The sequence below is a fragment of the Molothrus ater genome, chromosome 2 (genome assembly GCF_012460135.2).
Source record: "Molothrus ater isolate BHLD 08-10-18 breed brown headed cowbird chromosome 2, BPBGC_Mater_1.1, whole genome shotgun sequence".
Classification (NCBI taxonomy): domain Eukaryota; kingdom Metazoa; phylum Chordata; class Aves; order Passeriformes; family Icteridae; genus Molothrus; species Molothrus ater.
In genome coordinates this window covers 62,014,197-62,039,751 of record NC_050479.2, presented here as the reverse complement: position 1 = coordinate 62,039,751, position 25,555 = coordinate 62,014,197, and the positions used below count along the sequence as shown (strand labels likewise).

Sequence of the window (25,555 nt, the reverse complement as noted above, 5' to 3'; positions counted from 1 at the left end):
TGGGACTTTGAAACTCACACCATGGGATAACATAGAATCATGGAATAGCTTGTGTTAGAAGGGACATTTAAAGGACATCTAGTCAAACCCCCCTGGGATAAGCAGGGACATATTTGATGATATCAGGGTTACATAGAGTCCCATCCAAACTAAATTCAGGCAACTGTGCAGCGTGGCCAGCAGCTCCTCCTAAGTTTCTACAGCCCATTTCCACTGTCCTATTTACTGGCTAAGTCATCATTTATTCTTAAAAAGGACACAATTACTCCAGAACATCTGAAAGCCACATTTTCAGCTGCAGCTCTGTTTTGCATTCTATTTACTGCTTCTACTTATTTCTGCATGGTACCATCTGGACTATATCTCCTTCCCACTTCCTCATGATTTGTGATTTCCCAAGTTCCTGCACATATTTTTTGCTCTTTATGAACAATCAGCAATTTTTTAGCTTCACAAATACAGCTCAGCATTCCTTCACTCTATTTTTAGCTCAGACTGGCTACTAGGTACTCCAGCCTGCTAGTTTTGAGCCTGCTAGGGCAGCTGACTCCGTAGATCAGCCTGGCAGATGGCTCAATTCTTTTCCAAAAGCTCAGTGAGAATGGACCTAGCACTTCTAATCAGCCAGTTAGCAAGTCCTCGGATATAGCTGATTCTTGAGTAGCGTCTCCAAGCTGCCTGGAAGCTTCACTGGAGTCCACCCCAGTTCACACCGACCGAGAGAACACCCTCCATTCATTCCCAGTTGACTCCTCTTGGGTTTGTTTGGTTGTGCGATACTACGGTGATCACCTAGTCCAGCTTCTGAGTAATTGAGTGCTGACCAAGCTGAAGCATATTGATAAGGTCGTTGTCCAAATGCTTCTCAAACACGGACAGCCTTGGGGCATTGACCACCTCCAGGAACGCCGTTCCCCTCGGCAAAGAAACGGCCCCCAATGTCCAGTGTAAACTTAAGGAGCAGCTTTGAACCATTCCCACGCGTCCTGTCGCTGAGCGAGAAGAGCTAAACTCCTCCCTCTCCTCAGGAAGGTGTAAAAAGCAACGAGGTCGCCGGCCCTCAGACTCATTTTCTCCAACCCAGACAGGCCCAAAGCCCCAACGCGACTCCTCAGCAGCCGCCTTTTGGTTGTTTAGATTTGTTCGGCGTCGTTTGGTTTGGGCTCCGCCTCTGGAGGAAGGATAGGCGGGCCGGGAGAGAGGGAGAGGGAGGGACGTGGAGCGGGCAGGAGGCGGCCTCAGCATCGTCGGCGCGCCGAGCGGGCGGGAGGCGCTGGAGCCGCGGCCGCAGGTGGGAGTGGGAGTGGGAGCGCGGCCGGGCGGCCGGGGGAGAGCGGTCCGTGCCTGCTGGGGCGGCGGGAGGTGCCGGGGTCTCCCTCCGGGTTCAGCGCTTGCCGAGCCGTGATGGCAGCAGAGCCGTGACTGCGCGGCGTGCCGGGGACATCGCCGGCGTTTGCCATCGCCGCTGCCCCCTGCCCCTGCCCGGCGTGGGGGTGCAGCTGAGCCGGAGCACGGAGCCCGCTGCTGCCCACTCTGCTCCCTCTCTTCCTCCTTTTACAGCAAACTGTAAAGGACCACACGTCAATAATCTTCCTCTTATGCATGTGGAAGGCTTTTCTGTTGTGTTACTTAAAAACAAGCAGGCAAACAAACGATTCTCCCGTCCCCTGAGTTAGGCACTTTTTTAAAGCACATTTCCATTGTTGCTGAGCTCTGCTTTTCGGTGAGCTTCTATAAGCGTGCCAAGTCGGGACGGAAAATAGTTCAGAATATTAACTGTAGAGTCTGCAAAACAGATGGAGAAGCACGGATAACGTAGCGGTGACTGTAATTCTCTGTCTGTTGCTGCCAGGTACTTAACAACACCGAAAAATGAAAGCTTTCCCATCATGTCTCTCCATGCAGTAGCGCTCGCCAGCTTCAGCAGAACAGAAGTCTTCAAACATCCCTGCTCTGAGAAGGTGAGGCAAGGGAGACCTCTGAATGGTGGCTCAGTGTGCTCCTAGCTCAGGAGGGTTTTGGTTCAAAAACCAGCTTTTAGTTTCAGTGGATGTAGTAAGTTATTTTTAAATGCTGGTAGAATTAACTTGGGAAACACACTCCCAGTACTCAGGTGGGGGAGGAAAAGACAGACTTCTCTTATAGTAGGAAGATGTCAAATTGTCTTTGTTGGTTTTTTTCTTTTTTATGGTGTGGGGTTTTTTTTTTGTTTTTGTTTTTTGTTTTTTTTTTTGTTATGGCAGTGTGTTGTGCTTTCCATGTGCTTCTGTTGTTGTATTTCCTTATCACTGCTCTTTAATCGCCTTTTTTTTTTTTTTTTGCGGTTATTGGACAGTTATGTGACTTTTTTTTCCCTGTGATTTAGTTGAAATCGTAGCATCTGGAGAGTAAATGGAAATTGTACCTGAATTCTCACACCGTTCTGATAAGAGCTGAGAGATGGGAGCATTGTTTAAAAACAAAGACAAAAGTCTTAAAGCTCAGCACCCTTAACAGCTATGATTACTGATAAAGTACTTGTATTTATCTTGCTGGGCACTTGGGATGCTTGTATCCTAAGAGGTAGAATCTGTTAATTGCTCAGAGTTTGTTAATTGTATTGAAAACAATTTTGACCATATGATATTTATGTGTATAAAGTCTGCCTACATGCCAGTTTATCTAAAGAAGTACAGAGGGGGGGAAAAATAGAAAACACTAGCAGATACTGAAAAGCGTATTTTTCTAAACACTGGCATAATCAAACGCTAAATATTTTAAATTACGCATACTATTTTTGGTTTGAAACATTATTCTTCAGTTAAAAGGGAAATTCTCTGTGGGTTTTAATTTCTTCTGCTTTCCGTGAGTCTGAAAGAAGGGTATCTGGACAAGAGCTGTACTCTGAGTCACCTCACTGTTGCACGTAGGAAGTGTAGAGGTCAACAACCTGGAGTGGCCGAGGACAGCACACCTTTAACTCCCTTCTCTTTTTATGGGATCACAGAATTCAGGGGAGGGTGAGAGGAGTCCTGGTCGTGCTTCAGTGTGCAGACATTCTCACTGATCTGTGAGGAAGGCACAGCGCCTTGGTTAAGTGCCTTTTAACGATGTGCATGTGGGAGCAGGGCATCCCTTTCATTTCCCTGTTTTCTGTGTTGTGCTCTGCAGGTCCATCACATACTTGAGGCAGCAGGGAGGTGGGTGACAAATTTTAGGTCTTCACAAGGAATTTATGAGCTTAGGGAGAATACCCGTTGCTTTGCTGTCCTGAGTGTATTAGAGTCTCTTGTTGAAATTAGCCCCTGAGTATCTGCACTAAATTGTTTCCCTGGTTCAGCTTACAGTGGTTTGACAGTATGGTAAATCCAGCTTTGAGGGGTAGAAATACTGAATTGGAAGCATCCTGACTGCAAAAAGTGAAGTGCTGATCTGGTATAAACCTGCTCAGGCAGTTCAAATGCATTCAAAATTTTGGTCAGCTTATACTGGCAGGCTCCTATGCCAGGTCGAGTACTATCTATCTGTGTCACCTCTTGCATTATGCTGGGTCAGTCACATTGCTGACATGAGCCACATGCACTGTGTTCTATCAATTTAGGTGACATGACCACACTTGCTCCCAGTTGTTAGAGCTGGGAGATAAAGCAGCACATGGGTCAGATATTTGTGGAGCTGGATCCTCATAGATTTAGCTTACAGATTTAGCTTATAATTTGTGTACATCTAAAAACGCCAATACTTCAGATACAGATTGGTGGTTCCTTGAATTCTTTTCCACTCCTTTGCTGTTGTTTTGGTAGATATACAGGCATCCTATTCAGCATTTTGTCTCATTTATGCCTTATGCACATGCTTAATCCTCCTGCTGTGGAGAGTTTCTTTTGGTCACCTGCCTTCTGGAGTGAAATGAGAGATGCAGAGCTGAGATGTGAGTGCTCTCCAGACAGTGCATGCTTCTGGGGAGATTTCCAGGCAGCCAGAAATGTAGGTAGTGGTTAGGTGACCGTCAGCAGGCTTCAGAAAAGTGTTCTTCCTGCTGGGATGACTGTGACACTGAGGGTATCATTAGCAGAGTGCTGTTATCTTATAACCAAATTGTCTGCCTCTCTTTATAGTTAAACCACGAAAGCCTAAAGGTGGCGTTCACCGACTCAGCGTGTTCTTCAAATCCCTCTGTGAGGATTAGCTGCCTGGCTCCGACACCTCAAATCTCTGTTCTCTCAGGTAATGCCAGTTTGTCCCAAATTGCCTCCCTCTGGGGGAGTAGTGCTGGTGCTTGTAATGCTAGCAAAAGCTATTGGTGTTTGTTGTACTAAACAAGTCTAGTTTGTTTGAAGAGGGTTCCTTGCTTATTGGCTTTGAGGGTGGTACAACATCAAAATACATTATACAACTTGCAAGTATGGGTGGTTTTTTGCCTTTTAATGGTAGTTTGGCTGTTTTAGTTAATGCTGACATTTGCATGTGAGGGTGGATCAGGTTGCCCAGAAACTCTGTGGATGCCCCCTCCCTTTAAGTGTTCAAGGTGAGGTTGGATGGGACTCTGAGCAATTTGGTCTACTGGAAGGTGTCCCCACCTACAGCAGGGGGATTGGAACTAGATGATCTTTGAGGCCTCTTTCAGCTCATAAAATTTTACAATTTTTTTATTATAACACTACATATTTAGCACAGAGAAGATGATGTTTGCAGCCCAAATTTAGGTATTCCTGTGCAATTGAAATGTCAGTAGTTTCCAAAGTGTCTTTCTTTCCCTGAAAAGTTTGAAATGTATTTGTTTAAAAGTCAGCTAGTTTTAATTTTCCCATTCCTGTCCTTATATTGCCATGGCTGGCTACATTGGCAAGTGTTTGTTTGCAAGTGCAGCCAGTAAAATGTGCAGTTCTGTTCTATTTCTGCAAGAGCAGTGTCCTGGTAAGTGGCAAGTGACTGATCCCTATTACTGACATGTTCTGGCTGATTTTGACCTGGCTTTACTAGGTTAGTTTTGCTAGCAGCTCTTGCAGTTTCAGTTATATGTGATGTTCTTGGGTTTTTTGAGATTTTTCTTGATGAGCTCTGGTCTTTATATGGACTTGCTGTTCCAAAATACATAGTTTTTTTTTTTTTTTTGGTTTGGTTTTGATACCTTCATTGGTAAACTTTCTTATCATGTTGTTTGCGTGCATGCAGGCTTCCAGGTGAGAGACTTACAGAGAAGTTTACTGTTTTCCAATGAGATATGTCCAAGGAGAGCAACCTCTGGGCAAAGTCTGGAGTCTGCAAGACTTCCTCCTTTTTTCACCAGCAGTGTTTAACAATCCTTGTCATCCTAACTAGGAGTTCTTTGTCCTGGAAATAATTCTTCTTGATTGTATCTATTCTTAGAATTTTACAACTGACTTATCTTCCCCAAAGGAGATTGGTATTAACTTCATTGTGTTGATGTAGTCAATGGTTTCTTCTTGAACATAGACTTTGTGTCTAATCTCTCAATTACTTGAATTATGGCAGTTCCTCTGAGGCTTTTTTTTTAGTTTGTTTTTGGGTTTTTTGTTTGTTTTGTTCAAGGTACAGGACTTCAGTTTATTCTTCAAAAGCTACTGTTGTGGTGCACACTTGTGGGTCCTGCTAATGTTCTATGTCTGCCACTAAGAGAAGTTTTTCTGCTTTCTGGAGCTAAGTTTTGCAGTAGATCACATAGGACCTTGGCAATACTTTTCATTCTTTCAGAGGCATTATAATGATCTTGGTGTGACAGGGCTAAGTTTGTTATGGTTTGGCCAAGTGTTGCCACCCCATGAATAATGGGACTGAAGTTTACTTTAGCCATTTCCAGTCTGCCTGAACTGAAACACACAAGCACGTTGACCTTGTATTACTGAGTGTAATTTTTGTTACTCTTTCTGCTCTATTGATCTTCCATGTGACTTACTATAATGTAATCTTCCCTTCTATTGGCAATAGGATCAGTACCAGTACTAGTAATAGTTTTGTTATCCTGTTTTGTAGAACAGTGATGTTTTTGAGCACACTGACAATCAGTCACCATTAAAGTCTTAGCTGATTGTGTTTGGATAGCAGCAGAATACTTTACTGTTGGTTTATTACTTAGCCTTTATCAATGACAGAATTGCTTCCTGAGTGCAGAAAGCAAGAGGTTTTTTTGCAGGAAGAGGCAGCAGCGAGTGGTGAGTGAATTCAGCTGTCCTGTCTTCTCACCTGTGTAAAAAATACTATGCATTTTATTCATGTTGTGTATTAATCTTTTCTTAGTATTGTTTCCTAACCCCTTGTTTTATTCTAATTTTTGAACAGATGAATCTTCAAGGCCAGCAGTGATCGGACATGCTGGAAGTTTTGGATCATACCCAGGCAGTGCTGAAGCTATCAAAGACATTCTCATGTCTGTTTTAAATGCATCTGGTTTAAAGCCCTCTTTGGTGTTGGAGCAAAGCACAATGCAGGGAGCTGAGCATCCTGACAGCGATGTGGAGCAGTGGGAAGAAAGCAGCACCGAGGACAGCCATGATGACAGCGACAGTGATTCTGCGCATCACAGCACTGCCTGTACACAAACAGATATTCGGTTTACCAGGCCCCGGGCATGTTGGAACAACACAGACTGTGATTCCCCCAAACCTTCACTGGATACTTTCCCTTGTCCCCGTTATACTGATGGAGATCCTGCTGCTTCCTCCTTGAATGGTTTCACTCTTTCAAGTGTGTCCCCTCTGAAGCGTGACTGCTTTACCCAGGTGACATTAACTGGAGGCACCATCACATCCGCTGTTATGCATTCTGGAAAAGAATCTTGTGCCTCCCCTGAAAGAGACTTGGCTTTCACAAGGTTGCTTTCAGATTCAACTGTTGGTAAAACAGATCTAGTGAAATACCCTCATGCCGTGGAGGCTGTGCCTCTTGGCAGCCACAACAGCGATTCTCCCAGTGGCCTTTCCCAGTCAGAGCCAGTCAATCCAACAGGTAACTTTACAGCTGCATTTTTGTTGTAAGATCTCTGCAAAGAGGTGTAATTGAAGTGGGCCTTATTTATGGGGATTGCAAATAAGACTGATGCTGTCACTCAAAATGGGAGAGAGGGGAGAAAGAGCTTAAAAACCAAGGAGAACCTGAGGGGTGGTTGGTAAAATGAGAGATGCTTAGGCTTTTGCAGTAGGCATCTCTCAGGATGCAGAAATACTTTTGTAATATACAACTGTAGATAAAACGTAGAAGTTGCTGAGCTGTGAGAAATGTAGAACGTCCACTGGATGAGCTTTCTACCAGCTTTATCTTGTCTTCACTGTTACCCTTTTCCCAACAGCAGATAGCATGGGTTGGGTAGTGATTCATTGGTCTGTGTGGGATTGTGTTGTGTTTGGCAGCAGCTGGAGGAGAGGAAGTCCTTGGATTCTGGGGTTTTGGAGGTAGGGCATTATCACCCAGTTTATTATGACTAAATTGGTTGTTCTGGAGCGGAACTGTTTTTCCTGTTCTCCTTTGCAAGTGCCCTGAGGTTTTGGAGACACAAACCCCCATCTGATGTAAAACAGGTTCTTTATACCTTTCACCAGTTTCCAGCTATATGGATAATCCTGTGTGTTGTCTGTGAAGAGGACTGGCTGAGGGCTGCTAGCAGAGGGTGCCCTTTGAGCAGGGTGCCTTCTGTCCCTGCAGTGTCAGGGGGTTCTGGGCAGTGTAGTCCTGTAGGTAAGGAGCTGTTCAGTGGGAAAGTTCAGCATGTGTCCCTGAGATGGCCGGGGGAGCAGCTGGCCTGGCCTTGGGGCTGTGGGGCCTCCATGAGGTGGGCCAGCCTTCCTGGGCTGCAGGCTGGGGTCCCTGCCCTTTGGCTGAGGCAGCAAAACAGTCCTCTCCTGTTTAACACCTAATATTGACAGGAGCAGCCTTTGGTACAGCGAGATGAAGCATTTTGGGTTTGTTTATAAAGGATGTTAGTGGCATCTAAGGACTTAATATCCAAAGATGTTCAGATGGACAGAGCACCTCTCCTATGAAGACAGAGCTTGGGTTATTCAGCTTGGAGAAGGCTCCAGGGAGACCTCATAGCAGCCCTCCAGTACTTATAGGGGGTCTTATAAAAAATAGGAAGAGTGACCAGATATTAGGAAGAAATCTTTTACTATGAGGGTGCTGAGGCACTGGCACAGGTTGCTCAGGGAAGTTGTGGATGCCCCATACCTTTCAGTGTTCAAGGGCCAGGTTGGTTGGGGTCCTGACCAACCTGGTCTAGTGAGTGATCTTTGAGAACTTGGTGTAGTGGAAGGTGTCCCTGCCCATGGCAAGGGGTTTGGAGCAAGGTGATGTTCAACTTCTGTTCCAGTCCAAACCCCTCTATGATTCCATGATGATAGATTATGAGCTTCATAAAATATATTGCAGCTGAGGTCTGATTTTTCTACTGGAATAAAAGCAAAGAGCAGGGAGTGTTCATCCTGCCTTTGTATTATAAAAGAATAATACAATGTCTAGGTTTTGTTGGTTTGTTTTGATTTGGGTTTTTTCTTCTCCCTTTGGTCAGTAGTAGTCCTAACGGTGACACTCCACTGACCTCCACTTCCAGTTTCTGATTCTTTCTAGCTATTCACCCAGAACTCCTCCAAGGTCTAAGTTGGCAGCAAGGTCTCAAACAGGCACATGCCATTGCAGGACTGTGTGCTCTTAGTAACACCTCTGTCATCTGGGACAGGCTGTTGTCATCAGCTAGTATGTGACGATTGTGGCTGTTTCCTTCTGCTGGGTGTTGCGTGTGCTCCGTGCCTTTGAGAAGTGCCCAGCAGGGAGAAGGAAACCGCACCCAGCAGTTGGGGCTGGCTGAGGCCAGTCACACGTGTTTGGAGAGCTGGGTCTGGAAAACAGAGCCCAGGCTCTCGGGGTCAGCGGGGACTGCGAGGCACGTGTAGGAGAACAAATACATCGTGCGTGACTCGACCTTCTGGCACGAGGCGGATGTGTCACAAGCTTGTATTGAGGTAGTAGTGCTGCTGGCTCTCCAAAACAAAGGGAGCAAGGAATGTGGCACCAGGTGACTGAAGAGCATCCTTGATTTTACTAAAAGATACTCCTCAAAGGAGGCAGGATCCTGATAGACATTTTGCAATGTGATATGTTCGGCCTTAGACTCGGGCCTTTTCTGTACAAAGTGAAAACTTCTGCATTTCTTCATTCCTTGTTGCTTTTAACCATTAACATGCTACTGGGTAGCCTGGGTAATGAGGTCTCATTCTCTCCTGCACTGTCCGGTACTATGAGGATGTGAAAAGTGAATAGCAAAATGAAAAAGAAGAAATACAATGCCTAATTTGAGTGCAGGAATTACACAATAGGATTTCCTGACTTGCTGTCTTAGAGATGATGGTTTCTCACAGGAGAATTGCTGAGGGATGCACAAGACACAAGAAAACTATGTAATATCACTTAAATTGGGAAAATTTCTTTTTCAGTGGAATATAATTTTTGTTTAGTGGGATTTTCTGCTGGTCCCCTGAAATTCCTACTAGGCTGTGTTCATATGTTTGAGGCTACCAGAGAATGGCCCTTATTCAACCTTTTGAAAAGGCTCTGTCACTGTTAGTGAAGAGTTTGTGACTGAGTTTAGTGTTTTCTGGGGGCTTTATTGTGGCCAGTGTGTCACTGAGTTCACAAGCTTGTTCTTGCTTTTAACCTCTATGTACATCAAAGTCACTTCCTTCTCTGGCTCTTAGGGCTCTTTCCCCAGCCCCAGCAGCCTCAGGCAGCAGTGCTCAGGAGCAGAAGGGCAACCAGATAACTTTCCTGCATCAGACCCAGAGTTGCATCCCATTGCTTGATGTGCTGGGCTCCTTCCCTGTGCTTTTTTTACATTCTTTTTTTTACTTAAAGATGCAAGTGGGATGCAAGAGGTAAGCAAAGGAGAAAGCTCCCATTAGATTTCAAAGTTATATTTAAGATGAATTGGGTCTTATGTTTTAAAGAGAAAGGAATAATTTTCCCATTTCCTTATTTCTGCTTATTATTTTTAGTTTAGAGAGTAATTTTTGTTATCTTAACTGACGAGAATGTAGTCTATTATCAAGCTATAGAGCTTACCTAGTAGGATGAGTCATTAGGTAGGTATGAAAATAACTTAATTAGGCCGTTAAATGTGTTTTGAAAAGTCACATTGTCAGCCTTTCTGTTTTTCCTTCATGGTATACACAATGGAGGTATTAATAATTCTGTACAAAAACTCTCCATCTGTGTCGCTCTGCTCGAGTGCAGTGTTGACTTTACAGCCTGATGTCATTGATGCTCAGGGCAGCATAATGGTTTCTCTAGGTACAGCAACATAAATAATCCAAACTAGGCCTGAGAGTCAGTGTCCCTCAGTTGGAGAAAAGTTTTACATAAATTATGATCATATTTTTTGGGAGCTCTTTAGCCTGTGGCTTTTAAACCAATTTAGGAGGGGCATTTTTTAAAAAATAAAAAGCCATTGATTAAGTGTGCTATTTGCAAAATGTTTAAATGGTGTCTGTGTGGCCCTTTTCTACCATATACAGTCTGTTTTATCCTGTGAACATCATGAGGGTGAAACAGAAACTCTGAGTTCAAGGTCCCCGAAGAGGTAGTAAGCCCCAGTAAAAACCTAACATGTTCTCTGCTGTACAGTGAGAAGTTCTTATTGGGGAAAAAGATAACATTTATTTCACACACTCATCAGAGACTATCAGGAGAAAAAAACTGCAATTCTGGGGAGAATTACTGTGGCTAATGCCACAATTGGACACAGTACCATTCAGTATGGGTTGCGTTTGGAAGCAGGAGGGACATTTCCTTGGAGCATGGAAACATAATGGCAAAATGTTTTCCAAACTTAGTGTTTGCAAACACAATGCCAGCAGTGATATGGGGAATTTTTTTAAGGTGCATCTCTCTGCATGCCCAGACAGCAGTGGGATTTGTGTTTCTTCCAGCAACTGTGAAGGAGCAGAGTGCAGTGTTAGCTGGCTGTGTCACCTACTGCAGAGCATTGCTGCAAATCCAGCCTCAGGTTCTGTTTGTGGTTGTCCCCAGCAGCTCAGGCTGTAGCTTGGAGATAACTGGTGTGGGAGTGCAGTGCTGCTGTCACAGCACAGCATTTAAACTGTGTTTCTCTGGTAGTTGATGTTCATGCTTCAGGTTGCCAGAATAGGTCAAATGCCAGCATGTTTCTCACATTTTTCTCTGCCTTAGCTTCTACCACAGCTTCTACCCAGCCCCAGTGGTGTTCAGTTTTGGGGAAAAACCCTTGCTTTGCTTTCTGGAAGTCCCAGCATGCATCTTGGGAGCTGCAGAGAAAGAAGTAACTAATAAAAGTTCTTGTCATACCCTCAGGTTCTACTTCTCCTTTGAATATAGGTGCTATACCCTTGAATCGTTCACTGCAGGACGTCTGCATGCTTCCAGAGGATGTGGAAAAGGTGAGGACATCAAATACTATCATCATCACGGTTTTTACATTTTATTATTTGGCAAAACCAAATGACGAGAGGTGTTTCTCAATAAAAGAACTTCCTGATAGATGTACTAATCTTTAAAATACTCTATTTTCCCTCTTCTTGCCCTCTATGGGTGAATCTACAAACATAAAATGTCTATTTCATAATTTGCCTTCTACTCTTGACCCATTAATTAAATATTTTAATTATTTTTAAGTAATGGAAATATATACAGGAACAATGTATGTTTCTGCTTTTCATTCCATCATTTCCCCACACATTCCTTGAAAGCAAACTTTAACATTAGTAACTTTAAAGTTATATTAGAATACATTACATAGAAGTTCTTGCAGCTGCATGCATGCATATGTATGAGATTTACCTCATGCTTTTAGTATCAAAAGATGGGGAGAGGATGGGGCTTTTTGGTGTGTGCTGATGATAAGCATGTGAGATTTTTTGTCAAAGAATTACAGTATGGATACCAATAACTCTTAAGAGCTGCAGTAATTCAAGCAGTTTCTCATAAGGGCCTCAAACAGTCTTAGGTGTGTTGCCAGATAGGCAGTCTACTCAAGCCTGTAAATAGAGCTAAAGATGAGGAGTTAAAGCTGTCACACACAACTCTGTGTGCTAAATGTTAATCTTTTCCAACAGTGGAAAAAGAGGGGTTAATGGATTGTAATGAGTAGGATTTAATATAAAAGAGCTTTAAAAGTGTGCCTAGAAAAGGGGATTTTTTTTTGCTGGACTGTGTGCATGTGGTCCCATGTCCTAGGCCCCAGAGGTAATCACCATCTTTGTGCACAGCACTGGTTTTACCAGAGGAGCAAGTTCTGCCTTTGGTTTGAAGCTCTCAACATCCATAAGGTGCATTTCAAACAACAAAACCCACTCAATAAATCACACACCAGAACCCAATGAACTTGAACTAGCTTTTTGTGTTGCTTTTTATGAAAGGTGTTTCAGAAAGGAGACAATATTTCTCCATCTTTATTGTGGGACCTAAAACAAAAGTAATTTGTTTTCAGACACCAGGAGACCAGTGAGCTGGTATCTGGATTAGAAACCACAATCTGAGTATTGAGTGAATAAAGATCTTACCAGCTACTACTACTGTGCAGAGATTGGGGGCTGATGTGATTACAAGTTAAAAGATAGCAAAAGCTCAATTATGAGCAAGGCTGCCTTTAAAATAAACCCAAAGAACAAAAAAATCCAACCAAACAAAAACCCACTAAATTTCAAATACTTCTAGCTTGTGAAATAATCTCTTTCAACTTTAGGACTGAAAGTTAAGGTACATGTGGTGTCAGTAGGTCCTGCAGTTGTAGTTGTGTGCCAGGAAGGAAATGGGTCAGATAATCTTAAAGGGACTTTCCACTGATGTTAGTGGGAGAGGACAGAAATGAGAAGGTTGATGTGTCACAGCTGAGTTGGGTCTGCTTTGCAGGGTGAGGGAGCTATCAGTAGGCAGAGCTGAAAGCTGATAGTCATGCTGAGTACAGGAGTCTGTGTGTTCTGTTTCATGTTTTTGCAATGCAGCTCTCTCAGATACACTCATAATTGCTTTTATCAGCAGGGCATGCTGATAGGCTGTGTTCTGCCACTAATTTGAGACTTCTTCTATCTTCAAAGTAGGAGATAACTCCCAAAAGGAAAAAAGGCTTTTAAATTATTTCTTTGCTAATGGAAGGGATAGCAAACTCCTGGGCTCCTGAAGTTCACTGAAAGTTGTCTCTGGGGAAACTGTGCACCAAGCAAGTCATATTAATTAGTGGTAGGAAAAAGATAAGTCTCTCCAAACACCCAGAGGGACTTGGGTGCACTCTAATGCTGAGATTAATCTTGTCTACATGTATTTGTCTGTGAGCAGTAAGAAAGCTGTGCTGTCTGTTGTGCTCCTTAAGATTTAGTTATTCCTAAACACTGATGTGTTTCTTCATGGTTCCCATACAAGTTGAGGGGATATAATGAATACTGATGTTGAGTGGTACAATTTTCTGAGCATAAGCCACTTTTTTAAAGCTTTAATTATGCTGCACTCAAGAGTCTCTAGCCTTGGATACTGCCATAGCTTTTTTAGATGTAGGTTTATGTTTGCACATGGCAGTTGAGAGTATCCTGGGTATCTCTGGGTTACCACCCTGCTGCCTGAGTACAACTATCTCTCCATGATGTATCCACTTTTGAGCTGAGACTGGTGTGGGACTTGCGCCCAGACCATCAGCAGTAGCTCAGGTGGGGCTGGTGGGATGCTCTGTTAGACCTCAGAAAGCAAGGGATACAGGAATTAGGATTTAGGAAAGGAGCCCCAGGTGTGTGTGTATGTCTCAGTGGTCCCTTTTCCTGGAGAATGGGTGACCAGGGCAGGCAAGATGGCAAGAGACATCACAAGGAAGTGTTGTCTGATTTGGAAATGCTACAGTGAAGCTTTGGAACAGCTGCCTTTTATTTAAGGCAGTGGGAAGCCCAGGGGAGCCAGGTTCTCACTCTTATCAGGGAATTTCTACGTAGGGTTGAGTTGGCCATGTAAGCAATCTCACTGCATATTCCCCACCTCACTGCCCTAACTCTTAACACATGAAAACATTTTACTAGCTCCTGTACTTCCCTCCACCTGAAGATCTACACTCCATTCAAAACTTGCCACTTCTGGCCCCCTCCAGCTAGCCTATGTGCAAAGCTGCTCATACACATTGACTTGAAATTAAATCATATTAAATAGGTTACTTGGATGCATGCTTGCATGCTAAATAATGCAGTGTAACTAGAAGACTGCATCTCTGAAATGCATACACATACACCAGTTAGTCATGCAATCAAGTTCATTTTTATCTAATACATGGGTAAGATAAAGTAGATTGGATATTATAATCAAGGGTAAGACAATTATCTAGGCAGTTGCCTTTTGCATATTGTTCCTGAATTGCCCTTGGGGTGGTGTTTTTGACTTTAAATAAAAGGTCAGACAGGTTTACATTTTTATTTATAGAGTTGAAAAAGTATGGGAGGAAAATGATACATTTTACTTCATCTTAACTAAATATCAGCTATGCTGTGTACTAATGAGCGTTCCAATCTCGTGTCCAGGAAAACGCACACTTTTTTGTCGCAGACATGATTATAGCATCACTAGAAAAAATGAAATGTAATATCCTCAGCCAACAACAAGCAGAATCCTGGGGTGTGGAGGAAACAAGTGGATCAGATGGCAGCTATCACACTGACTCAGAATTATCTTCTTACCCTGGAGTGAAGAAGTCTGATTCTTCTGTTACCTCTTCAGACAGTGGTTATGAAGGCAAGTTACTTAATTTAGAATGTAACCTTGTTTGAAAGCCTTTGCTGTTTGTTTCTGTGCAAGAAAATACTAAACAAATTGGGGCATTGTTTGGAACCAAATCCTCTTGTTACCTTCTTTGAGTCTCTGGAGAGCTGGGTCCATTGAGGATCATTATGCCACAAGTGTTTTCCTGTGGGTTACATACTTCCTTTTGCCACCACATAGGTGGTTCACACCTATGTTTTATTAATTATAATCATTTTTTACATTAAAATTAAAATGTAGGGTTAAATGCCACAAAGCCAAGCATGACTGTCCATAGAGCATGCCTGTAGCTGGCTGTTTTTCTCTCTGCTTAAATTTTTTTGGTAGTATTTGCAATTTGTGTCTTTCCTTTTGTGTTTGCTTCTGCAATATGCGGACGAGGAATGCAACCAATGTGCAATTGGTTTGAGTGAGACTCCCCAGAGTATTCATTCACATACAGGTTAAGGCAAGATAATAAATACTCCTGGCATTATTATGCAGGAGTATAGCACATGCATTTTTAAGTAGATTTTAGTCTCTTGAGTAGTACAGATCTTAGTGATGAATCATGAGTCTGAAGTGACATAAAGTCTAAATGTCATAAGTCTAAATTACATAAATTCTGTGGAAGAATGAATGGTGTTCTTGGACATGAAAAGGGGAGAGACCACTGGCTATATAAATGGTTTGGGTTTATCTCTGCAAGATTCTGGCTGAGAAACTGAGGGACATACTGTATGACAGACTCCAAAGAACTGGCCTGCTCTGTGTATGTATAAAAACAATTAAAGTTGCTCAATAAATGCAGTCTGTGTGCTAAAGTTTTGGCAAGTGATGAAAAATGTAAACATAATTGCAGCTACTTATAAATGCTGGAAAAGTTTAACTGATCTTATCCTTGTCTTGGGCAGGCTGTGCTTTGCTGCCTCTCAGCTCCCCAGTGCATCTACCATCACATCATGAGGTTACCAGATTTCATTGCCACAGTGACTCAGAGGATGAATATGTAATTATTGGTAAGACTTTAAAATTGTAACTGCAGAAACAGATATATTGTTCAGTTGAATCTATTCCATTGTTTGGGAATTCTCTTGATTTAGTAGATGTTATTGTAGGAGAAATAACATGAGAAAATGGAAACAATTATGTATGTATAGGTCCTTATTAGAACACATGCAGAATTATCAGACTGCTGCAGGATTTCATTTCTAGGAAAGAATATCTTTGCTGGTTTGAGAGTATGGTGAGCTGACCCTGGCTGGACACCAAGTGATCAGCAAATCACTCTGTCACTTCCTTTCACCACTGGAAAGGGAGAGAAATCAGAACAAAAGGCTTTGGGGTTGGATTAGGGCAGGGAGACATCACTCACCAAAAACTGTCACAGACAAAATTCAACGTAGGGAAATTAATTTATTTCCAATCAGAGTAGGATAGTGAGAAATTAAAATTTTAAGCACCTTCCACCCCACCTCTCCCGTCTTCCTGGGCTAAACTTCTCTTACGATTTCTCTACCTCTTGGGGCTTCCCACACATCCTTTAGGAGCCTGCTGCAGCATGGGCTTCTTTGCTCTAGGTCACAGCCTCCTTCAGCATCTTCCAGCCCCAGCCTGGGCTCTTCCACAGGCTGCAGGGGGATCTCTGCTCCCCCATTAATTCCCATGGGCTGCAGGGGCACAGCCTCCTCACCATGGCCTGCATGAGGAGCTGCAGGGGAATCCCTAGAGCTCCAGAGCTCTGGCTCCTGGAGCACCTCCTGCCCCTCCTTCTCCACTGACCTTGGTGTCTGCAAGGCTGTTCCTCACACATATTCTCACACCTCTTTCCAGCTGCAGCTGTGCAGGGTTTTTTCCCTCCCATTTTGGCTCTGCTATCCCACAGGCACTACCACTATGGCTATGGGCTCAGCCTTGGCCCGTGGTGTGTCCATTCCGGAGCTGTCTGGCATTGGCTCTCAGATTTGGGAGAAGCTTCTGGCAGCTTCTTACAAAAGCCACTGCCATAGCCCCTCCTGCTACCAAAATCTTGCCATGCAAACCCAACAGAGGGACTAAAATTATGTCTAAGAATGAAACCAAAGGAACATGCATTTAGAAAGTGTGAGACTGGCACAACCTCAGTCAGCTATAGCAGCACTGTTTGAGAGAATTTAGGACATGATAATTTCCTAATGAAACTGATTGACTCAGTTTTAGGCAGCCTCTCCCTCTGCTTCAGGACTACAGCACAATATCTCTGTTCTCTTACATGGGCTTTGCTTCTCTTTAGGACATCCTGAGTTTCATTTGGTTTGCTTCTGATTTTTACACATACAGAAGTAGAAACCCTGAAAAGTGGCCTGTGCAACTTTTAACCTTTGTTTTATCTTCTTCTGATAACAAATGGATTTTTATTATTCCCTTTGGTCTTAGAGACTTATTTTTTCCTCTCATCTTTCCTTGATCTACTAATGAAGAACAAGCTCCCAAAAGAACTACATTCCCAGCAGCAAGAGTTACTTTGGGATGTGTAAATGGGGAAACATTTGTCTTGAGAGCAATAAGCATGGTCAAAACTAACACTACCAATGTGAACACCTTGTTGGCATAAGCATATTGTGTCTATGTAGACAAAATGAAGTGGTGTCCTTTAGTTGCATTAATCTCACCTTTTACTAACATGTTTATAGCATTAACTTGTATGTTTATGATTGGGGTCTCCAAACATCCGTTAGTGTCCAAAAAATCTAATGTGGCCTCTTTTGGCTCTGTGCTGTTGAGTGACTTCTGTCTGGAACTTGACTAGCAGGCATTTATTCTCTCCTTACCATTTCAGCTCTTGAAGGCAGGCTAATGGTGATGATAGGATGCAAAGATATTAGGGAATATTCTTCATCATGTCAGAGATATGCAGAGGAGATAAGACTCCTTATGCCTGTTTTGCAACCAGGGCTGAGGTTATTTCCCACATCCAGGAAGGTTGTTGGAAAGATGAATATATTTGAAACTGACACTGTGGTAACACAGAAAGTATTTTTAAAATAGTGCTGAGTAACAGATGCTTTGTTTCTTAAATGGTTTGATAAAATTTTCTCCTTTACTGCAGAACTTGAAGACCTTGAAAATCTGTCTGTAGTCCCTGATAAAAGGTGTGTATCTTTACTACAGTTGCCCCATGGCTCTACCTTTTCTGCTGGAGCAGCTTTCCAGTGGTTCTTCTGGCTGGGGCAGGGAAAGTTGTGGGAGTGGTAAATTGGGCCTTCTCAAGGAAGGGGAAGGAATGCTGCTTGACAGCAAATGTCTCTGGTGCTTGGCTTAGCAGTGTTTCTCTGGTCCCCTAGTCTTGCTGGAGGTGGTGTCTGTGGCTCTTCAAGGGCCTGAGTGTATCAAAGAAAGAGGGTAGGAATGAAGGAATGGAGAAAACTTTTCCTGGGTGCAGAAAAGACAGTGTAGATGCTGATGATGTGCTGCTATTTTTCACTGACAGTATTCCTTACCTTTCAGATCATCTTTTGAACCAGGCTGCAATTCTGCTGAAGCAACAGCCCAGGAGTTATGCAGAGCTTTCAGAAAATACTGGTTGCAGACAGACTCTGCAGTTCAGCTGTCTGGTTGCCTGAGCTCATCTAAGCAGAGAGTGAGTCTGATCTGAAAACAACGAGCTCTTTATTCAGTTCCCCAAATAATCATGGTCTCACTGCAGCTGCTTCACTGCTAGGAAAAGGAGGAAGCTACATTAAAAAAAAAAAAAACAAATACACATGAGTGCTTACAGTTTATTAGTTCACTTTATCTAAATTTTTAGAAAATGTCTTCTCTCTCCAGCAAAATTCAGCCCACTTAAAACATGTAGTTGTGAACAATCAGGATGTGCTTTCTTCTGGGACTGATATGAGGGAGTTTGAAGGGGGACTACATGCAGGTGAAAACTGAACTTTAAAATACTGGAGTGTAAAGGGAGATAAAAATCTGCTATAGCATTTAACATATGTCCAGTTGATGGGCTGGTTATCTTCATGAGCTTGTCTTTCCCAATAGTCTGTGCTGAAAGAAGAGATTCCAAGAGAACTTGAGTCCAGTTTGAATCTGGCTGAAGAAATAAAGATCATATCCAAGTTGAGAGGATCTTCTGGCTGGTCCCCACCAAGATCACAGATTATATTTAATATTCATCCTTCAGTCAAGTAAGTGTTGAGGAATCTGGGCATTGTCATTTAGTATAGCACGAGGAAAGCTGATGGAAGGAGCTTGGGTGATTAACAGATCTCGTGCATGTGCAGATGAGCTGTGAGCAGGTCTAGAGCTGGTGCATGGCACAGCCTTCTGCAGTGTCTGTCACCAGCCTCACTAGAAAACAGATGGCCTCTTTTTCTGTCTCTTGGCACATCCTGATTAACACAGCATGTATAGTTTGCCATGTGATAATGCACGTACTCTTTGGTGTTACAGTGGCAATGTACTTAGCTCCTGAAAATTTCATTTTGTGACACTACCTGGAGAATATTTTTGCCTTTCCCTGCTGTCCTGCTAGTATTTTATGGATAGCTGGTTTTCAGAAAGTGAGGGGAGGCAGCAGGTCATGTGTGAGGAAATGGCTGTCTCACCCTGTATCAAATGCTGTGAAGTGCACACAGTAAGCAAACTGGCTGTTCCCTGTGTTGTTGCAGGTACAGTTGCTTTTTCAGTTGCAAATGTGGATTTCCCCTCTCCAAACCCTATGATACTGATGCAACCTTAAGAAATGAAAATAATAATTTAAAAACAATTTTTAAATTTTAAATTAATTAATAATATTTTAAATTTTAAATTAATAAAATTCTAAAATTTTAACTTTTTTAAAATAATAATTTAAAAAATAATTTACTTCTTTCAACAAGCGTTACAGAATATCCCTTCTTCATGTGAAGGGGTAGAAGTCAGCTCCTGAGGTGGACGTTCTCCCTGGTGCCAATGTTAGCTCTTTTGCACTTTGGAAGAATGCTAATTAAAACTGTCTTTTGGGTGCTGAATGGTCTAACTATTTGCCTCTGTATACAGGAGAGATGCAGTGGTGGCTGCTCAAAACTTTACATGTGTTGGCTGTGGAACCCCAATAGAAAGCAGTAAGTATTACCAAAACTGGCAAGAAACCCCTAATAAGTGCAGTACTTGTACTGCAATCAGTACTGTAATCACACTTTAATCCTCACCAGCACAGATGTACCACAATTTTTAAATGATCTGAGCTAGAAGAAAAATCTCATTGTTGGATGTGCCTGCAATAGTAAAGCAGACAGTGGGATCTTTCCGGTGTCTGGAATTTTTCATACAATACAGAATACAATACTTGATAGATGTCCTTCTCATAAACCACAAAAATTCATAAGTCATAAAATAGAAAAAAAAATATACAAAAAAAATCAAGCTTCCTGGCTGGAAAGTGCTGGTTTTGCATAGTCCAGTTGTTTCTTTTAATAATTCTTTCCCTGTGCCAATTTAGACGTTGCCAAAAGTCTCTTTCTGGGGGCTGTAGGCAAGCTTATGGAATCTGTCGTTTTGTTCTTTTGGGGTGTCTTTTTAAAACTTTTTGTTTCTTTAGATCTCGATGACAAAAACTTCTTGTTTTTTTATTTAATTCCTGATTCTTTGTGAGAACTGCTTGAAAGCACAATGATTTACAGAACTGACAAACAGACCTTACCTAAGAAATCTTTGAAGTGGCTCTTAAGTCTTGCTCTGGCTCAGCTCACAAGAGCAGCATTTGTGGTGTCCTGTAAAGTAACAACAATCTATGATAGCATATTAAGCTGAGCAAATAGGAGATGCTGTAATAGCTGGGAAAAAACCCACAAATCTCTTGATGTGAAGAGGTATTGTACCAACATGACTCCAAAATTGGTGGAAGTATTTTTGTTGTGTATTTTACATAGTGTTTCTTTTGTGGTTAAAGCAACAGGGTTTTTCTAAGATGTTATGTTGATAATTATAATCAGTTGAACAAATACGGAATTGAGGGAAACTTTCTGTTCTAATGCCAAGTACAAGCCTTGTACATGTGTTTGCCACAATAATAAAACCCTCTACTGAAAAGAATAAAACAAAAAAAAAAAAATCCCTTTCTCTGCATTCCACTAGATCTGAGTTATTTAGACAGACTGGAGTTATGTCCCATAAGTTTTTGAAATACTCAGAATTTTATTGCTGTCTTCCTGCAGAATATATCAGGAGACTCCGCTATTGTGACTACCTGGGGAAGTACTTCTGTGACTGCTGCCACAGCTATGCCCAGTCTTCTATTCCTGCACGAATACTTTCAAAGTGGGATTTCAAAAAATACTATGTCTGCAACTTCTCCAAACACCTACTGGACAGCATATGGCAGCAACCCATTTTCAATGTGTCATCTATTAACAAAACCCTCTACACGAAAAGTAAAGAAATGGACAGGGTCAGGGTAAGTGTGTTTTTTTTTTTTAATTAGGAATTTCTGGGTCTGAGACTTTCAGGAAGAAGTCCTTAGGGCAGGATGTCCTCTGTGTGCATGTAGTAAGGAGAAGGGTTGTTTTTTTCTGACTTATCCCATCACCACTTCTGGGACTTGCCTGCTTTTCCCTCAGGTGAAGGGAGCAAAGAGAGGTGTTTCCAACCTATGCCAGAGGTCTCCTTAGCCCTGTTTTCTTTGGGAGGTGTTTCCTTTGTGGTTTCCAGTTTTAGTGAATATAAGGGAGTTGGTCTTCAGCAGTAAATATTTACATCTTTCTGGCTTTTGGCTGTTGAAAAGTTCTGTAATTTTGGAATGACTCCTTAGTTTTGTGGGCCATTCGGGGAAACATCCTTTGCTTATGTATGAGCTGTACCTCCTACAGCTTCAGGAAGAGTGTTTTGCTGAAGATTGCAAGTAGGCATGTGTTCCCTTCTTGGCTGAGGAGCTTTCCTGGCTTATCTGTTCTTACACAGGTGTGGGTCTAGCATGCATCAAGACCTGCAGCCATATTTGGCATTAGGACTTGCTTCACTTGTCAGGAAATAAAAATAGTCTTTGCCTGTTTTGGCTTTCGTGCATTAGAAAATCCATTTGTTTAATACAATGCTAAGTGTAAAGTCCCTTTTTTTAGGTGTGGCTTAGTACTTGCAAGGGTTACAGACTCAAAAGTGGTGTTCCTCACTTAGGAATATATAAATGCAATGCTTTTGATTTAAAAACAGCTTTGTTTTTCTCCCCCATCTTTTAGGAGGCGCAAGAACAGCTTTTTCATTTAAAAAAGCTTTTGAAAACATGCAGGTTTGCTGAAAGGTATGGACTGTGATTATGCATGAAAAATAGCTTAATAAAATGTACATTATGTGCTTATAGAGCCTTCTTCTCTAGAGACGTTTGGGTGCAGTTTTAAATAAGTTGATATGATCATTAGAGAACTCCAATAAAAAAACTGCCTTCTATTGCACTGCAAATGTGGAGTGAAGTACAAGTTTTATGTGGTAGCTGTTTGTTGTAATATAGTTTGGTTTTAAATGTTGAGTCCTTTTAGTTAGGTGAGTATTTTTTCCTGTTCTGTTTCTCCTAGGTTCTCTCTCCTTAAAATGTCAAAGATACTTACGTCTCTGAGGATATTTGTCTTTAAAAAAATATGTTGGCTTTTTTAAATTGAAAAGTGTGTTCCTTGAGCATTTAAAGATTTCTTCCAGAAATCTGTCATAATGCTCAATTCAGTTTATTTTATAAAAATGAAAGTAGTAGTAAGCAGTAGTGATAAAGACCAATAGCTCTATTTCCAGAGTTCACCTGCTCAGCACAAGCATAGTGTCACCCAGTAGTGACCTGTGCAGGATAAAACCCCTCAAAGTCCTCTTTGCAAAGCAAATAAATAAGCCTGGCTTATTTTATTAGATACTATTTGGGATTTTGCCTACTGTTCCTGAGGCAGGAGAGAGCCCTTTACACATTATTTATGGATTGCTGGGATAACTGTGTATGGCAACTCCAAAGCTGAGGAATGCATGTTTAAAGCAGAGAGTTTATTCTAAATCCCAAACCTTCCAATTTTTATTAAAGTGATTTCAAACTGGGAGGGGAGGTAGATAGCAGGAACTTGCCTTGTATAATCCCCATGTGACTAGAGAAGTGAAAGATGCTTATTCTGGAAAGACACTTTAGAAACAACTTTTTGTAACTTTATTTGGGTTTTATTTCTCTTTGCAGTATACTGAAAGAATTTGAACAGGTTCCCAGCCATCTGACAGAGGAGCTGCATCTCTTCTCACTGGATGATCTGGTGAAGATCAAACGAGGGCAGTTACTGCCCCTTCTTAAAGATATTCTGAAGAGCTCCACCTCTCATGTAGATAGCTGTGAGGTAAGGAAAAAACAGGGCTTTTAGTGTCCTTGCAGCTGCTACTGTAAGGAAATACCCCTGCTGCCATTCCCAAATAATTTTTTCTTTGTTTTTAATTCAACCCTTTTGCTGTTGTTGTAGCTCTGTCAAGCAAAGGGTTTTATCTGTGAATTCTGTCAGAGTGCAGACCTGCTCTTTCCATATCAGACTGCCAAATGTAAAAGGTGCCCAGGTATGTTCCAGACTGAATGTTTTTCTTTCTTGGGGGAATTTTGGTGAATAGAACCATTTAGACTTACTTGAAACATTGAGAACTAGCTTGCATACGTTGAGAACAACTTTGAGAACTAGAACTGAAAGCATGCATATTTGAAAATCTGCATGTGCATTTGTAAATCATGGACAGCATGTATCCTCAAAAAACAGCCTGTGGCAGCTGTTTCGTATCAGTGGATTTAGAGAGCAAAACCAGGCATTTGCCTGAGCATGGGGGAGGCTGTTTTTTGGGTCTAGGCATGAGAGAGCTGTTTTATCAGATCTTGCCAGCATTCAGTGTAAATTATTACAGTGGTGGTGGTTGTCCCAGCCTTGCACTGCTTGTGTTTACTTTTGTGCTGATACGTACATGATAGAACACGAGTCAAGGAACACAGCTGTTGATTTTTTTTTTAATTTTATTTTTTTTTTCCTCTAAATGCTACTCTGTATGTATAAACAGAGTGCAAAACATGCTTTCACAAAGCATGCTTCAAGTCTGGAGGCTGCCCCAAATGTCTGCGGATCTCAGCTCGGAGGACTCTTTCAGAAACTCCCTGACTGGTGCCTCAGTGAAACTGGGTTCCTCTGACTGTTGGCTTTAGAAGATGCTCAGAGCCAAATCTTCAGGTGCATGATTAGGTGTTAAATAATGTTGTTTTAGACATTACTGTTTTTAATGCATGTCTCCTTTATGGGGGGTAAAATAAAAAAAAAACCAGAAAACCAAAAAATAAACGTCAACTTCATTATTGTCATTGAAAACTCACCCTGAGGGAGTTTCATCTTAATGGTGACAGACTGGATGTTAATTTTTTGGGCTGCCTTTTGTTGCTATGTTTTGTCCTTGGATGTAAGATTTTTAATACTGTATTTTTTCATGTAAAAATGATTCATCTCTGTAATTCTGCAGATAATGTATAGATAGTAAGTGAGCGTTGGAAGCCTTTGCCTATGTTCAATTTTGGAAATGGGGAAAAAGTGGTGAAGTACAAAATCGTTCTCTGAAAAGCTCTACAATAAATAGAAAAGATTTGTCTGCAAGTTTTAGGCAAATGCTAATCTGAAATTGTTATGGCAAATACTTATTGTGAACCAGTGAATTTTAAGTTTCTTTTAAACACATCAGTTCAACAGCTTGTGGTGAGTTAACTTGGACTGCTGCTCGGTGCTCTTCACACTTCACCCAGCTGCTCTCTCACCTCATTCCTCAAGAGGACACAGGAAGAAAAGATGGAAGACCTCACAGGCTGAGATACAGGCAGGGAGATCACTTGCTAGTTACTGTCATGGGTAAAAAAAAACCTGACTTGGAAAAAATTAAATGCATTGTAAATTAGAAATTGAGTAGGGTGGTGAAAAGCAAAGACTAAACCAATAATTTTCCCTTACCTCATCCACCCATTTTCCAGGCTGAACTTTGCATAGTCATTCCTAATTTTTCTACCTTATAGCCTGCCCCAAGTGGTGCCAGGCAGATGGGGAATTGGGGTTGCTGTCAGTCCATAACTGCTCCTTTCTTCTACTCCTGCCTCCTCACACTTTTCCCTTTCTCCAGTGTGGATCCTTCCCATGGGCTGCAATCTTTCAGGATAAACCTGCTCCTGTACAGGCTCTCCAGGAAGATGTAGTTCCTTCAGGAAATATTCATGTGCTCCAGTGAGGTCCTTTCCATGGACTGTTGGAGAATCTTTGCTCTGATGCCTAAGGCACCTCCTCTTTTTTCACTAAACCTTGGTGTTTTTGCTGCTGTTTCCCATGCTCTTTCTTAAATACAGTTTTAGCAGTATCACCATCGTGGCTGAGGCACTCAGCCCTGTTCTGTGGTGTGTCCATTGGAGCTGGCTGGAAGCAGCTGTGTCTGGCATGGGGCAGTCCTGGCCTCTGCACACACAGGCCACCATGCAGTCACCCAGTGCCAACATCTTGCCACCTCCACCAGCTACTCCACTCTGGAAGTTTCTTTCCAGAGCACTTGGAAATGTGAGGAGAGATGGTGAGTGATCAGGAGAGATGCTCCTGTTTAAATCCACCCTCATGCTTGCAGACGGAGTCCTTGCCTGAAGGTGAAGTGCTGGAAATTGAAAGCAGCTTTCTTTCCCTGCCTGGTTGGTTCCTTCTAATGAAGCCCTTGCCTTCAGAAAGGTAGAACAGCTGCTCAAACCTGTAAAACCATTTTTCTGTTACTGCTGTGAAGTACCAATGAACAGAGAAATCCCAGGACCTGAAAGTACGAATCAGTGTTCTGATCTCTCCAGCAGGATGCTGTTAGTATTTTG

General features: G+C 42.2%; 1 protein-coding gene across 1 annotated transcript; it reads left to right on the top strand.

Moving 5' to 3' along the window:
* Nucleotides 1-1,260: 1,260 nt before the first annotated feature.
* On the top strand, nucleotides 1,261-24,338 carry RUBCNL (rubicon like autophagy enhancer). The gene is made up of 16 exons (XM_036394662.2): nucleotides 1,261-1,291; nucleotides 1,853-1,961; nucleotides 4,098-4,206; nucleotides 6,280-6,945; nucleotides 11,314-11,399; nucleotides 14,511-14,721; nucleotides 15,642-15,746; nucleotides 17,816-17,858; nucleotides 18,214-18,346; nucleotides 18,748-18,893; nucleotides 19,747-19,811; nucleotides 20,904-21,142; nucleotides 21,921-21,982; nucleotides 22,889-23,042; nucleotides 23,163-23,253; nucleotides 23,740-24,338. Exons 2-16 carry the CDS (start codon nucleotides 1,890-1,892, stop codon nucleotides 23,835-23,837), a joined length of 2,280 nt encoding a protein of 759 aa, XP_036250555.1. The 5' UTR covers nucleotides 1,261-1,291; nucleotides 1,853-1,889; the 3' UTR covers nucleotides 23,838-24,338.
* The last annotated feature ends 1,217 nt before the right edge of the window (nucleotides 24,339-25,555 follow it).